This window comes from Asterias rubens, chromosome 5, assembly GCF_902459465.1.
Source record: "Asterias rubens chromosome 5, eAstRub1.3, whole genome shotgun sequence".
In the NCBI taxonomy this organism is placed as follows: Eukaryota; Metazoa; Echinodermata; class Asteroidea; order Forcipulatida; family Asteriidae; genus Asterias; species Asterias rubens.
Genome location: NC_047066.1, coordinates 17,279,301 through 17,296,245, shown reverse-complemented (window position 1 = coordinate 17,296,245; position 16,945 = coordinate 17,279,301). Strand labels below are relative to the sequence as shown.

The 16,945-nt window shown below is 38.2% G+C and overlaps 1 protein-coding gene and 1 long non-coding RNA gene across 2 annotated transcripts in view; one reads left to right on the top strand and one right to left on the bottom strand.

The window, feature by feature from the left end:
* Positions 1-183: 183 nt before the first annotated feature.
* On the bottom strand, positions 184-4,908 carry LOC117290672. The gene is made up of 3 exons (XR_004519060.1): positions 4,612-4,908; positions 1,748-1,838; positions 184-422 (listed from the first exon to the last, which is right to left on the bottom strand). It is a non-coding gene; the product is annotated as an uncharacterized LOC117290672 (long non-coding RNA).
* A 212-nt stretch (positions 4,909-5,120) lies between these two features.
* Positions 5,121-16,945, top strand: part of LOC117290923 (serine/threonine-protein phosphatase alpha-2 isoform) — a 39,055-nt gene continuing 27,230 nt past the window's right edge. The window contains exons 1-2 of the mRNA XM_033772497.1: positions 5,121-5,328; positions 15,129-15,260. Coding sequence (XP_033628388.1) covers positions 5,274-5,328; positions 15,129-15,260 — 187 coding nt within the window. The 5' untranslated portion in view covers positions 5,121-5,273. The remainder of the gene's footprint in view (positions 5,329-15,128; positions 15,261-16,945) is intronic.

Sequence of the window (16,945 nt, the reverse complement as noted above, 5' to 3'; positions counted from 1 at the left end):
GGAGTAAAATTTGGACTCCCATAAATGGCCGACCGTGTTAGTTAGTAAAGTAAAAGGAAAACCACGCAATTTCGAGGCAAATTTGGTGGATCATTGTATTGTACTTGTACAACATCAACAATGCATTTTAACAAACGTTTACAAAAGCTTTTCAAAGACCAACTCGACCGATCCAACCAAGGCAACGTGTTCCTTTAACTGGTCAAACGACTGTATAGTGATAGTCAGTACAGATTACATGGCAAATTATTTACACTCAGATCACTCACCATTTCTTGTCTTCTCTCGAGAGCTGCCATGGGTCGAATGATTGACTCTAGGGTCCTGATGCAATGCACTAAATGTTTATGATGCGTCTCCTTGACAGCGCCCCATGCAGTTGCAACCGGCTGGGCCACGCTACCCGACTCAAATTGAATAAGCTAACCGTCATGCATTAATGAGTTAAGAATTAGAAATGGCCGCTTCTATTTTACAAGAAGGAAACTTAATATCAACAGAGGGCGGTGTAACCATCCAAGAGTGCTAACCGGCCACAGACATGACAGAATGGTGTTAACTCACACATACTCCGCTCGTAAATTATGTAAACCGAGGATTAGTCCCAAAAGCTTAGATATCTCAGTGGCGTCCAAACTGGCTATAATGCTGCATTTATCACAATTTTTTAAAGCGAGGACGTCCTCGATCTGATAAGTCCTTGATGTGCGAGTGTGTATTCACATAGAAGCGCTCGGTTTGCAGCGTTCACACGTTCACACACAGACACGATTCGGCTATTCATAAAGAGATACACATGTATAGTGCTGATAATTAAGTGAAGTTTTTGTCGATTGGAAAACTTGGTTATATAATACATGTGCTTCATCAAAGTTCTTCATGATTTGGTGTTGTACTTTGATAAACTAAACCCCATGCTAAACCGTAGTATGTTGTTAATAGTAACTCAACGATTTGTAATTTTGTCCTGTTCCGACAAGCTAAACTACATTGAGTCATCTTAAAGTCACCTGGAAGTGGTATTTTTTCAAAACAAAGCTTTTGTCACTAATATATGTGTTTTGATGAGTGGAATGTGAATAAACAGTTGACTATAAGGTTTTAAAAAATCGGTTCTTATGTTATTTACAAATTTAAGAGTAGACCCCGACCCGAGAGGGCGCTGTTTGTGACGTCAATCGAGGCAGACTTTGCTTGTAATGTGTAGAGTAAACAGCGTTTGAAAAGCGTTTGTAACCGTTTGTTATAAAATGCATATGTGAGTTTTTTTTTTTTTTTCCCGGCAATGCCGACCAGGTGTATTGCTGCTGAATGCAGAAAAACACTTTTTGAAACGTACCAACTCACGACTTGGACGTACATGTACTTTGCACGTGTTTACTATATGCATTGCAGGCAAAGTCTGCCTCGATTGACGTCACAAAAGGGGTAGGCGGAGTCAGCCCCCAAACAACTTTATATATTTTTTAAACATATAAATCATGACAAACAATTACTAAAAAAATTGTTTTATTGTTCGTAAGCATACACTCTTATGTTTGAAAGAAAAAAATTCTATTTCCAGGTGACTTTAACAAAAACTTCATATTTTTCAGACTTCTGAATCTTGATGAGTATATTTCCAGTAATCATTGTCAATGAAATGGTTCTTTTTTAATTATATAAGCAAAAAATAAAGCAATAAAACCTTGGAAATTAGCCTAGTGACTTTAAAATAGAAAATGATAAGAGTAGGTTTACAGCTTACATTTTTTTGTTTCAAGCCACGATGCAGAAACAACCTCCACAGTCTCTTCGCCTTCAGACTCAAAAATTACTACTGCATACGGACTTGTCATCTAAAATGAAAAAGTCATTAAAATAAAACTGCTCAAAAAAGGTTTGGAAAATGATGAGTGGTTTTACAAAATTTGTTTAGTCCACCTCCCATATTCCTTGTTTTATATTGCGCATGGAGGTGACATTAGTAACTTACCAGTTACAAAAAATGAGGAACATGTGTCTCGATGTGTTTTATGAAAACCCATTATTAGTATTTTAAGAAAACCAAGAAAAACACTAGCTGTTAGATTGATCATTTTCCGATCCATTGACCATCGATAGCACGGTGAAGAGGTGTTTAATTCTGACTTTCAACAGAATAATATTTGCAGCAGACAATATTGCTACACTGTAATAAATTCTGATAAACATGATAAAACATATATGTCTACATAAGAGAGAAAATATCAGATTGGTTTCCTACTCCTGAAACCAAATGTTTTGAAATGGGGGAAAACAGATTGTTTGGAAGTATTTGTGCTTCAAGGGGGTCGGGGTGTTTTACTGTCATGCCTTGTGATATCTCCGGATTCTAATCAAGTAGCCATATGTCTTGGGACAAAACTGTAATTGAATGAGATTTTTTTATTTATTTTGCACGCCATACTAGCTTCTGAATATTCAATAAAATACCAACCAATGAAAGGTTTCAAAACATGACGTCGCTCCAATGTCGTACACGCATTAGCAATGTAAATAGTGGATTATCTCTCGCAAGAGAAAAACAAAAATTTTTATGATTTCAATACACGATGAAGTGTAGTTTAATTGTAAAAAGGTTGGACAGATGATTTAAAAAACAATTTTTTAGTTTTTGATTGTGAACAATTTTCCTGTTATCCTACTGAAAACACATGACGCCAGGCAGGATAGACCTATATCCTCCTATACCTTAAATCTGCGCGTTACAAATAGTCCCGCAGGACCGATACCCCTCGCAACTACCACTACCAGGCAGAGTAACCATCCCCATGCTAGACCCAGCATGGACCCAGTAACTGGGGCGCTAGATTCCTTTTTTCCCCGAAATTTTGACATTATCGATCATTACTTCTAGCAAACTATATAAGGCTCCCCTGTGAGCTTGACTTATAGTTTCTAGAAGTATCCTGTGTCATGTGTTTTCAGTAGGATAACAGGAAAATTGTTCACAATCAAAAACTAAATGTTTTTTTTTCAAATCATCTAGCCAATTTTTTAACAATAACACTTACACTTCATGGTGTGTTGAAATTTTTTAAGATTTGGTTTTACGTTGCGAGAGACAGTCCGCCATTAACAGTGCTTATAATGCATGCACGACATTGGAGCAATGACAACGTCATATGTTTTCACACTTTTCATTGGTTGTTTTTTTATTGAATATTCAGAAGCAAGTATGGCGTGCAAAATAAATCAAAAATATTATTCAATTACTACTTAACAAATTTAATTACATTTTTGTCCTAAGGCATTATGGCTACTATATTAGAATCCAGAGATATCATAAGGCATGAAAGTAAAACACCCAACCCCCCTTTGAAGCACACACACTTCATAACATCCGTTTTCCCCCATTTCAGACCAGTAATGTTTGGTTTCAGGAGATAAACCAATCTATGATGTTTTCTCTTTAATGTAGACATAATATTTATTACGCTTATCTGAATTTATTACAGTATGCAGTTAATAAAAAAAAAATTTTGTTGTAATTTTCACTTAAAATATTTTAATTTTTTCCCCATATTGGCACGCCATAGAATCCCAAATAGTAACGGAAAAGTTTCCGTATGGCGCCACCACTTTTTCATTCGACATGAAATAATATAGTATCTAATTTACCTCAATGAGATATCCCTTTTTGTAAAAATGAGTAAAAAAGTGGAAAGTGAAAAAGTGGTGGCGCCATACATGCCATACGGAAAGTTATCCATAGTAACCACCTCACGTGATCCATCTATAGTTGCGATAACGTAACCCTCCTCCCGACGGCCGTCGGGAGGAGGGTTACGTTATCGCAACTAATCCATCTAGTGACTAAAGCAGAATGAAATTCAATCTAGCAGATAGTAATTTTGTTTTGAACTTTCGAGGTTGGTTGATGTTTCTTTGGGTCCTACTAGCTACTTGCCGTCAACTCACTTGCGCCGTCAACTCACCGTCAACCCCTCCAATATATATTTAATTCCACAAAAGAAGCATAGAACAGTAAAGTATATATCAGCTCAAAGATAATTCGCGTAAGTTTTAGGTCATATTTCGGAATAAAAATTTAGTTTTTTATCTTGTGAAAAAATTATCTCGAAGCAGCAAAACCGTCGGTCACCATCTTGCTTTTTCACATGGATTAGTCTTGGCCCAGATGTCAATGTCATGATTGCTACTTTTTTTTTTATCAACACACCGAAAACCATGAGAAATATGTAGTTTATTTTAGCCCAGACTTAACACTTCCGTGCCCCATTTATAAATTTTTAATGTAAATTTAATGAGTTGACGGCACGAAAATGAGTTGACGGCGAGTTGACGGCAAGTAGTAGGACCGGTTTCTTTTTGACTCATTTGAATGTTGGCGTAATATTAAATAATGCACTAGTGATTAGTACCAAAAATCAATCATTTTAAACATATATAAGGGTCGATAACGACGTTATACGTTATTAACGTATGACGCTACGAATCGGTCATACATAAGATAATGTCAAAATTTCGAAAAAGGAATACAGCGCCCCAGTTACTGGGTCTATCCCCATCCCATGCATGGTAAGTAAACCATCCAAAAATTACATTTTATTATCTTTCAAAACTTACCCTAATTAATATCGTGATATTTCAATTTCATTGATGAAATTTGTTTGCCTTCTCAGTTGGTGATGGTGATATCATGTGAAGGAAAAGTTTCCGTATGGCGTCCCATGCGAAGACTGTTGTTTAATGTTAGGCTAGTCTAATAAATGTCCTCAAAAGAGCCGAATTTGTCACTTTTTTTAAACCGAGGATTTTAAAAGGCTCCCGCAAGAAAAAGTTTATGATCATGAATGTGACGTAATCAAGCCAAAGCCGAAAGATACTGCGTTCCGTAATAATGGCTCCGGCGACTGGATCCAAAGCCAAAGCCAAATCCAGTCGTTTTTATAGTTTTTAGTTTTTATGATCGAAAAGTATTGTCGAAAAGGGTCAAAATAAATAGTCTGGTCCCCTGACCAAAGATTCCTATTGATTTTTGGGTCTGGGAACCAGACTACAAAATAAATTGTCAGGGAAACATTTCGAAACTGCGCTTGCGTCCTGCGGTTATGTGCTTATACTTGCGCGCATGCGCATTAAGATCGACCATCGCCATCTTCGAAGATTAATAATTTTTGGACAGTACGATAATTGAACTAGTTACATGTTCATCAACCGTCATCCTGATTATTTGAGAATTTCTAATTTACTAACTGACATCTTCTTGAGTTTAAGAAGCTGTTCAAATGGCCGATGCAGATAAAATTAATGTTGATAGTGTTATACAGCGGTTATTAGAAGGTAAGATCCAATCATAATTTGTAGGTTTACTCTGTACCGGAATACTCCTCGAACTATTTCGGTTTCGTCCGGCTATCGTCTCCCGTAACCTCGTATGTTTATATCTCTCACGCGTTAAACGATGATGGTTCAATCATTGTTCAATGATAAATCTCGCCAAAATGTATGTGTCCTTTGATATCTCAATGTCCGAGGGGGCGACCAGAGAACCCACTCCGCAATCTCAAAAAATGTTAAAAGTTATAAATTCTTACTACCGTAATTCAGTCCCCAAATACTCCGTTTTACCACTACACTACAAATGCTAATTGTCCCCGAACTCTGCCGGGCCCAATTTCATGGCTCTGCTTACCATAAGCACAGAATCGGCGCTTACGGAAGCAGGGAATTCTGTGCTTTCGGCAAGCGTATTTCACGGGTTAGCGGCGAATTTGGGCTTCTGCGCATGCGTACTGCACGTTACTAGGCATTCTACGCTTACAAGGCTAGCGCATAAATTCGGCGCTTGCACGTAAGCGGGGAATCGCGATCGTAAGCGCAGAATTTGGCGGTAAGCAGAGCCATGAAATTGGGCCCCGGATGCATCGCGAAGTCACGACACGTGACGAGCGTGCGCATATTTTTTTTTTTCCAGGACAAATGTGGAGAATATTCGTTTTTCCGTCCTAGAATATAAAAAAACACTTGATCCGTGCTTTGTGTACAAAACATATGGACACGCGTCTAGGAATCAGACGTCTGGTTCCCAGACGCGTGTCCATATGTTTTTGTACGCAAAGCACGGATCAAGTGTTTTTTTATTCTAGGACAAACGTGTGTAGATAATTCTCCACGTTTGTCCTGGGAAACAAATAATATGCGCACGCTCGTCATGTGTCGTGACTTCACGATGCGTTCGGGGACAATCAGCATTTGTAGTGTAGTGGTAAAACGGAGTATTTGGGGACTGAATTACGGTACGAATTTAAAACTTTTAACATTTTTTGAGATTGCGGAGTGGGTTCTCTGGTCGCCCCCTCGGACATTGAGATATCAAAGGACACACAGAGCCTAATTTTGGCGAGATTAAAATTAAAATAAAGAGAGATTTTCGATTCAAAAATTCATTGAACAATGATTGAACCATTCATCGTTTAACGCGTGAGAGATATAAACCTATGAGGTTACGGGAGACGATAGCCGGACGAAACCGAAATAGTTCTAGGAGTAGTACACATTAAATGACGATAATATATTAACTATAAGTTTATACCTAGTAACCTAGTATTACACTTTTCCATCTCCATTGGTTAAGTCAGCAAAATATCCTGCCGGATACATCGATGCTAACTTAACAGTTGGGTTATAACAATTATCCTTTGTATTGTAGCCTTTCTCTGTGATAGACTAGTTGTAGTAGTACTACTAGCAGACTAGGGGCCTACATCATAGGAGTGCGTTTTGGCGAATGTCGGTCACTTCGTACCCAAGTCACTTCGTACCCAAGTCACGTCATACGTGCATGAATTGGGTACGGTTGTTGAGACGAAGGAAACAATTTGAAACGAATCTTCGTTTTGTTTTTTCCAAACAAAAGTTGGGCAGTGTTCTCAACACACGTAAATTGGGAGGGCGGGCACATCCTAAAATTTAGGCCACCCTGCCAAATGATTGGCCGCCCTGCTAAAATTATTGGCCGCCCTGCCCAAAAAAGTACAAAGAGACTATTTGTAGACTGCATTTAATAAGATCAAACGAGTACCTGACAAGCCAGAGCCGACTTCAAAATTATAGCATCAGAAATGCGATCGTAAACAAATGTTAAAACATGATGTACACACGGCCACATGGTTCGCATTTATATGCCGAGTGCAATGCATCAACCAACCATGCACACACACCACACTCACCATCAACGATGGGAATACCCACTGCATGCATAGTGCATGAACAGTCTGCACGCTGTGATTGGCCGTTGATATACTCCAACACAACACGCACGTTCACAAACTGAGAAAGAATTACCACACAGTGCCGCCGTATGTACAGAATGGTACAATGTACAGCCTCGAAGCATGTTCAAACATGTCAACTTTCGCCCATTGAGGGCGTGCACGATGCAGGGCATAGTTCATTGATCATTGAATCTCGATTATTTTATTACAAACGAAGTTCTTAACGACGGAACCGCTAATCACTAATTCATGGAAATGGATGGAAAAAGTATTATTTAGGGCCATAATTTGGGGATAAGATCGTCCAAAAATGTGGGTTTTTTTTTTCCGTTTTGGAATGTACACACAAAGACCGTCTGATCATGGTCCGATCACCCGCTTTCTAAATTCCAACGTGCGGCATGCCGATCATTCCTTTGAGGTTATTGGCGCGGCGCACAAAGCAAAATGTATAACAAATTGTAGTTTTGATTAAGTTTTTAAAATAAGGTTGTTCCAACCGAAATGGATGCCCATCAATAGGTAGGTGGCGTCGTCGTAATACATTATTTTAAGAAAATGGTTTTCTCAAGCATTTGTTGCTTTCACGTTCGCTGACGGCATATCAAAATGGGCGCCATTTTTTTTAAATTATTTTTTTCATTATATAAAATTAAAAGTGCATTTTTTTTTTAAATACACATTTCATTGTTTAGGATTGGTTTTAACACCGGACTCATTTAACCTTGGTAGCTTAAATGTTTGTGCTTTGCTTAAATTTTCTTATTTTGCATATATCGCTCATTTAAAAATTCTTTGGCGTCCGTGCCCTTGAAAAAAAAAAAAATTTTGGCCTTGGTGCCCTTTCATTTGGCCTTGGTGCCCTTCAAAATTTGCACCTATCGAAGGCCAAAGTGGCCTTGCCCTAAAAGTGATGAAATTCCAGGCCTGTGCACAAAACCACATGATAATACTCACACGGTCGCCCACTGGATCATGCAGCATGCCCAGCGCATAACACATGCAGTCCGAAGTCCATTTTAACCAAGATTCCGCACGCTGTGATTGGCCATTGATGGCTGTTAATAAACCCATATTCATGGCTGTTGATAAATCCATATTCATGATCTTCTTGGCTAGCCTTCTTCACAATACGACTCACAAACAGAGTAAAGAATTGGCGAACGTTGTGCATTACGCCTGCAGACTGTGTGCACAATGCACAGCCTTGGAGGAATTCTAATAACATGGCAACTTCTGCCCCCAGAGGGCGTTGCGGGCCAAAGTGAATTATTTATCAATGTGTGTTGTTGACCGATAGTTGATTCACGAAGATTTTGTTGCAAACGGAGATCAGAACATGTTCAAAACAAACAATTCTCAAACCACAAGTTCATTCAAATGGTTGTTGATAATTTAGGGCATAAATTAAGAGATAAAGTCATCCAACTTTAGTGACTTCACTTCCGTGTTTTGTTTTTTGTTTTGTTTTAGTTTCAATTTTTTTGGTATTATATATGCAGCAGGCTAGTGAAAAAAACCTGTGGGTGATAAAGAATTTTGGTTGACTCGCCCGGCGGGCGATTGAAAAAAAAAGTTAATCTGATGGGCGGACAAGGTTGGTGGAGTCATCCACATTGCATGACATTTTTATTTAGAATTTTCAGAGTGAGGGTAGGGTTGATGATTTTCCCATTAACATTTGTGCAAAAAAAAAAATGAAATCATAAAAAATGAAATGACAAGAATCAATTTTTTAGTTTATTGAATGCACTTCGTTCAGAAATTGTCAATAAATATAAACTCAGTGAAACATGGCTTTCCTTTTTTACAAATGTGCTCCTTTTTGAAATGGAATCGTCTAGATTTTGCGGCAGTGATCGGACATGTGTCCCGTCATCCTGTGTTTCTGAACTTGTCTCTCCACTCTGCATTGCCTGCTGATGAATGTATGCAACTAACTGCAAGCTTTTCAATTGATAAATTCAACACTCAAAAATTCTGCCTAGTAGTCTTACTCTACCATCCCTATTAGGCAGGGGTTTCCCTTAACTTTTTTTTCAATCACCCGCCGGGTGAGTCAACCAAAATTCTCGATCGCCCGCAAGTTTTTGCACTAGCCCGCATGTATTTATTAACAGCCCTGATACTTCGGCTTTTAAGGGGCACGGCAGTTTTGCCTTGACTTTTTGTAAAAATTTAGGGCACCAAGGCAATTTTTTAAAATTTGGAAGGGCATCACGGCAATCATAAAAAGTTGCGAAGGGCACAACGGCAGTTTGGAAAAAAAAACTCCCGAGTTGCCTGTAAAAAATAGTTCTTCCAATTTTTCCATTTTCTAACTGTTACCCAATGAAAAAAGAAAGCATTCATCTAATTCAACAAAATAAAGAACAAGTACTTACAATACACAATAAAACATTTTTATTCATACGTAATCCTACTACTGGTCATGCACGTTGTGTAGTTTTTCGTAGAGACGCTAAAATTCCCACGTAACTGCTCCATTTTGACACGATGTTGACAGAATAAATGCATGCGGTGCGTGACGGCTATGTTGTACATGATGGTACATCACATGTACCAAGCATGGGGAAAACCACTATCCCAGCATGCACAGACACGTCGAGTGTTTGTCTCAAGGCGTTTAGCGTTGGTTCGTGTAATTTTACCACTAGAGGGCGTTTAATCTCACGCTATCGCTTTGTTCAGAGACGCCCTCTAGCGTTCGATGTTTCAAGTATTTTTTTGTCGCACGCAAAGAACAACGACTAACGGGCCTGAAATCTGCTGTTGTGCCTTCCGTGCGTGAAATTGAGGTCTATTTCGTTGCGTGAAATTTACACAGACATCGGGACTTTTTGGCTTATTTTCGAACTTTGACAACGTTGAATATAATTTGTTTTCGGGAGAAAGGGCATGGGTTTTTGGGGGATTTTGTATCTAAATTTTTACCTTAAATTATCCCTTTTCCATCAACAACAACTCTAATGACTTCGTGGTTAGATGGTCGGTTGATTTGAACATGTTTTGAACTCTGTTTGCAACAAAATCTTCATAAATCAACGATCAGTCAACAACGCACATCGAGAAATAATTAAATGAACTTTGCCCCACAACGCCAACTTGGTCCAATTCCTCCTTTTTGGTCACGTGATTTTGGGTGATACCGGACCCTAAATTCGACAGAGCCTAGTCGGAGATTTTTGGGTCTGGGAACCAGACTAAGATAATCATTCACATTTTGAGTTTCACATTTTGATGTAGAGTACAAACACAAACTGAATGCATTCCACTAGATCCGACAAGGATGCACTGCTTCAGCCAAAGTTCAGCAAATTTTCAGCAAAACTTTCAGGAGGATTTTTTCCTTGAAAAGTTCAAACTCTTTCAGATAACAAAGAACAAGATGTTTTTGGAGATGTTTCTTCTCACCGTCAACAGTAACCGATACAAAGTCTTTCATCCCTGGCATTTGTCTGCTGGCGGACTCGAACAAGTAAAAGTCTCTCACAGTTTGCACCATTTTTAATGAAAGAGATTTTCCAGCCTTAGGATTTGGAATGGAAAGCATTCCCTGCTAATTCACCAGTTTCTTTGCTTTTCTTGGCACTAGCGGGATTGCTGTCTCTATTCTCTTACCTTTGTTTTCCATGTAACTTCCATGAGCTTTCTTCTTACTTATGATAGGAGATACACCAATAATTGTCATAGCCTCATTGATAATGTTAATGTCGGTATTTGGCTGCACAAAAACATCCTGATGCGCAGATGACATTGATGGTCCCTGTTTTTGGTCCCTGAACTTCTGGATCACTGCTAGAGCCTGCTATTTTTTACTTGCTGTGTGATTTAAATGGGTCACAACCCATTTTTCTCCATGATCATCCTCCAGCGAATTGACTTTTAGAGCACTAAAAAAATGTGAATACTCTGCACTGTACATTGTATTTAACATGTATACAGTATGCAGACATGCCAACTAGTACGTTTTTCCCGTATTTCGTACGGGTTTTTGTAAAAATTACGGGTGTACGGGTTCTTAAAAAAAATGCGGTTTTGAGCATCGCCACCGCAAAAATACAATTTTATCCACTTTGTGCCCTTTTTTTAAACTCAAGTTCAATATTTTTTTATTGAGTTTTCGGCCGACTACTTACGGCCGACAATGATTATCCAGTGAACTCTTAATTTTATTCCTGTGGTATTCGTTCAACGTTCACCACACATCGAGCAAAACGGAGATTCCCTCGCATCCATAGTCATTGCACGCATGCTAGTAGCGCAAACCTGCATTGCATAATCTATATGCCAGTTTATCTGACGTCCCGATAGCCTGAACGTCTGACGTCATTCTTCGAGGCTCGTGACGGATAAAGACAGGGGCCCAGTCTAACGTCCCGATTTCACACGGAACCAGTCTAACACAATTCATTGAACAACAGAGGGCGCTGTTGTCAGAAATGCCCTTACATGGTATCGGTGGTTTAGTGAACGGACGAAAAACATGGTGAATGAATCGAATTTGCAAAAGAATTTGCCGAAATAAAGACGCAAAAGAGGGCCATAAGCGAGATGTATATAAGATAAATTTAAGAACTATGCCCCCAAATGCAAGAAACAAAACTTTTTGGGATGACTGGTTGTCCTCTTCATTGAAATTAAATTAATTTAGTTTTTTTACTTGAAACCAAGGGTTTCTATATGAATAAGATATGATTTATCGATATCCTTTTCATACAAAACCCGTTTCATTGGGTTAACCACCCGTAGGGAAACCTTTGCCCAATATTTTAATTTTTTAATTGTTTTAATATTTTATTTTTAATAATTGGTTTAATTAGGCTGTTTGATAACTTAATAAGCCTTTGCACCTTCTCTATTTTGCCTGTCTCGGGGCTTAAAACTACGTTTACGCATGTTTTACCAAAAATACAGGTTTTTGATGCAAAATCCAGGTTTTGAGGTTTCAAAATACAGTTTTGTGATCTCAGAGGTTGGCATGTCTGAGTATGTCTTATACACAGTGTCTCCTATACTAATTAAGGGGATGAAAAAGATTAGCTCATTAAGTCATGTCATGAAATAGACTTTTGGACTCCATATTATTACCAGGGTGACATGGTTTTTAATGTGCGTGTACACAATACTGTACACTGTACATTGTGTATGTTGTACAATGCGTTTTTATGGTTTTGCCCTTGGTAGCCAATTTAAAAAAAATCATAACAAAAAAACTGTAAGAGTGCCCATCACAATTTTTCAGAATATTGTTGCTTACATTAAACTTCCATTCAAATTTTTTTTTTATGCATTTTGAAAAATACTCATTTGTGACCCGCTCTAACGAAATGAGGACTGTTGAGTAAATTTCATTTTTCGGTTTAGCATGATAATCCCAACAAGCAAATCTCAACATTTTAAATGAACTAAAAATCATGATCGTACGACCTTCCTGTCCGAAATAATGTGGAATTTACGACGACCTTGACGCTAATTTTTACGACCAGTTTTGAAAAACATAAACACAACAAAAAATCATTTTTAATAACGCAACGTCTCACACACTCATTAAAATATTATTTTTAACAAAATTAAACTGTGATTTTTAACCCCGGCGTAATCGGACCAACAGTTGGACCAAAATGTACAAACTATTAATGAGTTTTATTATAATGTGTAGTCAATTTCAACAATAAATTTGAAAATTTTTACCTGAAATATTAGAGCAATTTGCGCTGTTATTTCCAACTTCAAATGCGAGGTCATTCCGTAATGGCTGGGTGCAAAGCATCACGTATTCCCCGGGGGCTATACAGGTACATCACCCGCGTCGCATCCGGCAGTACATGTACATTGACAGATTTCATTCGCAATTTTCCCGTGCATGTTTCTCATGATTATAGTGATGCTTCTCAGCCCACACCAAGTATTACTGAAAGATTATTCCATCAGCATTCAGAATTATTTGGGTTTGGAGTAATTCAACCTTAAACAAACCCGAAATATTGATGAAAATGAGACAGTGTTTTCCGAACTTCGATAAACATTCCACTGGATTAAAAACATGGCCGCGTGCCAACAATCGCCATAGCTTGGCTCGCTACGTGTACTGTGTCCTACATGTACTGTGTCCTATGTTGCGCACATAGTGGAACCAAGCTAGCTATGACGTCACGTAGCAACAGCGCTATGTCGGGTGACTAGCCTCGCTGCATAGATAAACAAACGCTTCGGTGTGGCGCCACACTAATCTCGCGACGCGAATGTTTATGAATGAAAGGTCAACTGATAAACGGGTTTCCTTTTCACCCCTGTAACATATTTTTTTAAGAAAAAAAGTAATATTTAGGGCCAATACTTGGGGATATTGTCGTCCAAGACAGGTTTTTTTCCTTTTTCTTTTCCGTTTTGAAAATTGCATTTGCAGTCCGATCCCTCTTGTAGGAAAAATAATGAAAGAGTTGCGACAGGATACAAATAATTTTATTTTTTCCCCTTCTTTTTGTAGGATGGATGTTGGGTAGATGACCGAGGTTTTTTTGTTTGTTAGCCGTTCCGATCCAGTCGGAACAGCTATTGTTTTCGTCGAGATTTTTATTATTTTTATTATTATTATTATTTCATTTTATCACAGCATGCAAAAGAAAGATCTCATTTTCCTTTGTGCCGGTAACTCCTCGAGCCGGGCTGTGTCCCGTAGCCTTAGATCTCAAAGGTCTTTCTCAGGATCCTCGCTGTTCCCAAAAGCGCTGCCTTCTGTAATAGATCTACCCTCACATTTGTCCCTATTTCATCTAGATGTTTCCCCAGTGCTTTGGGAATGGTGCCAAGTGCTCCAACCACCACGGGGACTACTTTTACCTTTACCTGCCAAATCTTACGAAGTTCCCTGGCCAGGTCCTGGTACTTCTCGATCTTTTCCATCTCCTTCGAAGCTACCCTTATATCACCTGGCACCGCTATGTCAATGAGATGACACATCTTCTTTGTGTTATCTAATAGCACAACATCCGGACGCCTATGTTGTATAACATGATCGGTCTGAATGTTAAAGTCCCATAGGATTTTGACCTGGTCGTTCTCTACAACTTTCTCCGGAACATGGTCGTACCATTTCGCAAGTACTTTGACACCATACTTCTTACACAGATCCCAGTGAATCACCTTGGCCAGCTTGTCATGTCTTCCTTTGTACTCCGTCTGGGCCATCTTACTGCATTCGCTAACAATATGAAATACAGTCTCCTCTGCTTTATTGCACATTCTACACATAGGAGAGACGTTTGCTTTCTCTATCCTTGCCTTCATTACATTTGTCCTTAGAGACTGGTCTTGCGCCGCAGTAATCAAGCCCTCTGTTTCCTTCTTTAGTTCTCCACTCTTTAACCAATTCCATGACTTGCTGCTGGCCACTTCCTCAGTACACCTCAAGAACCGGCCAAACAACAATTTGATGGTTATTGCGTCCTTAACCAGTTGACACTGGATGTCCTGTTGGCACAAAGATTTGTGCTGGAAGATGTCACTTCTTTTTTCCCTCTTTTCTCAATTAAAAAAGTATGGAAAAGGACACCATAAAGTGTAGCACGAGTTACCATGGAATTGCCCACTTTCAGAACGCTTTGTTGGATTTCCATCTGAATTTTTTTCTTTTTTCGATGATGCTAATTTTTTGCTGCCTAGTTCTCAATAAAACCAAACAGAAGTATGAATATTGAAGTTTTGCCCTAACACCCCTAGCAACAGTTGTTAGTACACTTTTCATGTTTGTTAACAATACCATTTATTTTTTACTCCATCATATATTTTTTACTCCATCACAACGATACTGGATATTGCAAGATTTGATAAGGGTCTTACATATTTTTTTTTTTTTTTTCACAGTTCGAGGATCTCGTCCAGGGAAGAATGTACAGTTAACTGAAGCAGAGATCAGAGGACTGTGTTTAAAATCAAGAGAAATTTTTCTCAGCCAACCAATCCTGTTGGAATTAGAGGCACCCCTAAAAATATGTGGTAAGTATTAGCATTTTCTTTTTTTTATACCTGAGACGGCAGGCTTAAAAAGAATGTTTGAAACTTGCACAGGTTCTAACCTGCCATTGTATGCTGAAATTTGAACATGTGGCAGCCTGTCCATTCTTGTGCGCAACATTTGCAGTGTTCTCCTACTTTGAAAAATAAAGGTTGGTGGTGGGGCTAAAGCGTGGGGTACGTACAATGCGAACGCAAAGCCCCTACAGTGTGGGGTCTGTGGTGCATTCTAAGGTCAATCCTGAGGTAAATCCTCACTTTTGTGAGGAAATATTTTTTTAAGTTTTTAAGAACATATTAGGTACAATACTTGTTTTCTAAACTCTAACTTGGAATAAAAACCCTTTTAAAAATGTTTTTTTATGAAAGCCTAAAAAATATTGTTTCCTTAAATGTGTCATCATCATCAAGAGTATACTTCTTGCCAGTTCGGGTATTAACAGACATCTACTCAATAAATACTGTTTATTTTTTGAATATCGGGATGGCTAAAATGTGAAAACATAATATGATTACCCCAAAACAAAACTATTAATTGTCACCAGCACATACCAGCACAGCAAGATGTGCTCTCCCACTATCCCTGGTCTGTGCTCAAAGAAAACTAGCGAAATCTTTTATTAAAGACACTGGACACCTTTGGTAGTTGTCAAAGACCAGTCTTCTCACTTGGTGTATCTCAACATGCACAAAATAAAACCTGTGAAAATTTACTGAGCTCAATTGGTCATCCAAGTTGCGAGATAATAATGGAAGAAAAAACACCTTTGTGTGCTTTCAGATGCTTGATTTGGGACCTCAAAATTTAGTTCTTGAAATCAAATTCAAATAATTTAGTGGTAAATTACTTCTTTCTCAAAAACTACATTAAGTTAAGGAGAATGGACGAGAAAGTATGATTCGTGAATAGAAAGTACGAGCCGAAGGCAAGTACATTGTATTCACGAATCTACACTTTAGAGTCTAGTCTCTGACTTAAAACTACTTCCCCCATTGACATGATTGGTTATATAACAGTTTCAATGAATTGGGTTTCTCAGTAGTAACAATTGTAGTTAGTCTATCTAATTTCGTATACGTTAACAAATGACGATTGGTCACATTTTATAAATATTTTACAACATATTTGAGGCATTCTTTAGTGCTTGCAACATTATCGAGTACACTGTCAGTTAGCTCAGCTAACAATAAATTGTGTTACTAAAGTGATTTTTATAAACTGGAAAAAGTTTTTGTAAATTGAAAGATAACATCATAATATTCAGCTAGCCAATGTTTTGTTGCACTTCATCTTTCAGTTTGGAAAGACAGTAATTTTCAAGTTGAACTAATGTATTGAAAATACGTGCAGGGATATGATACATGACACACTACTGTTACAAAATAGACCAAAAATGGACAACAGATATTAACACAATTTACCCTGTCAGGATGTTTAATACAGTCCATAGAATCATAAAAAGTGGCTGCTTGAGCAAGGCGTTACAAAAGAAGAGAAATACCTGCATGTAAAGTGAGCCACGTTAAGAACTTTCTCCTTCTGAATATTAAGAACGTTTTTTTTCTTCTCTTTTTTTTTCTCTCTCCCAATAGCTTGTTGTTGCATTTCTGACCATTAAAACAAAAATATTTAAGTAAGGCCACCCTATGTTATGGTTTTTTTTTTA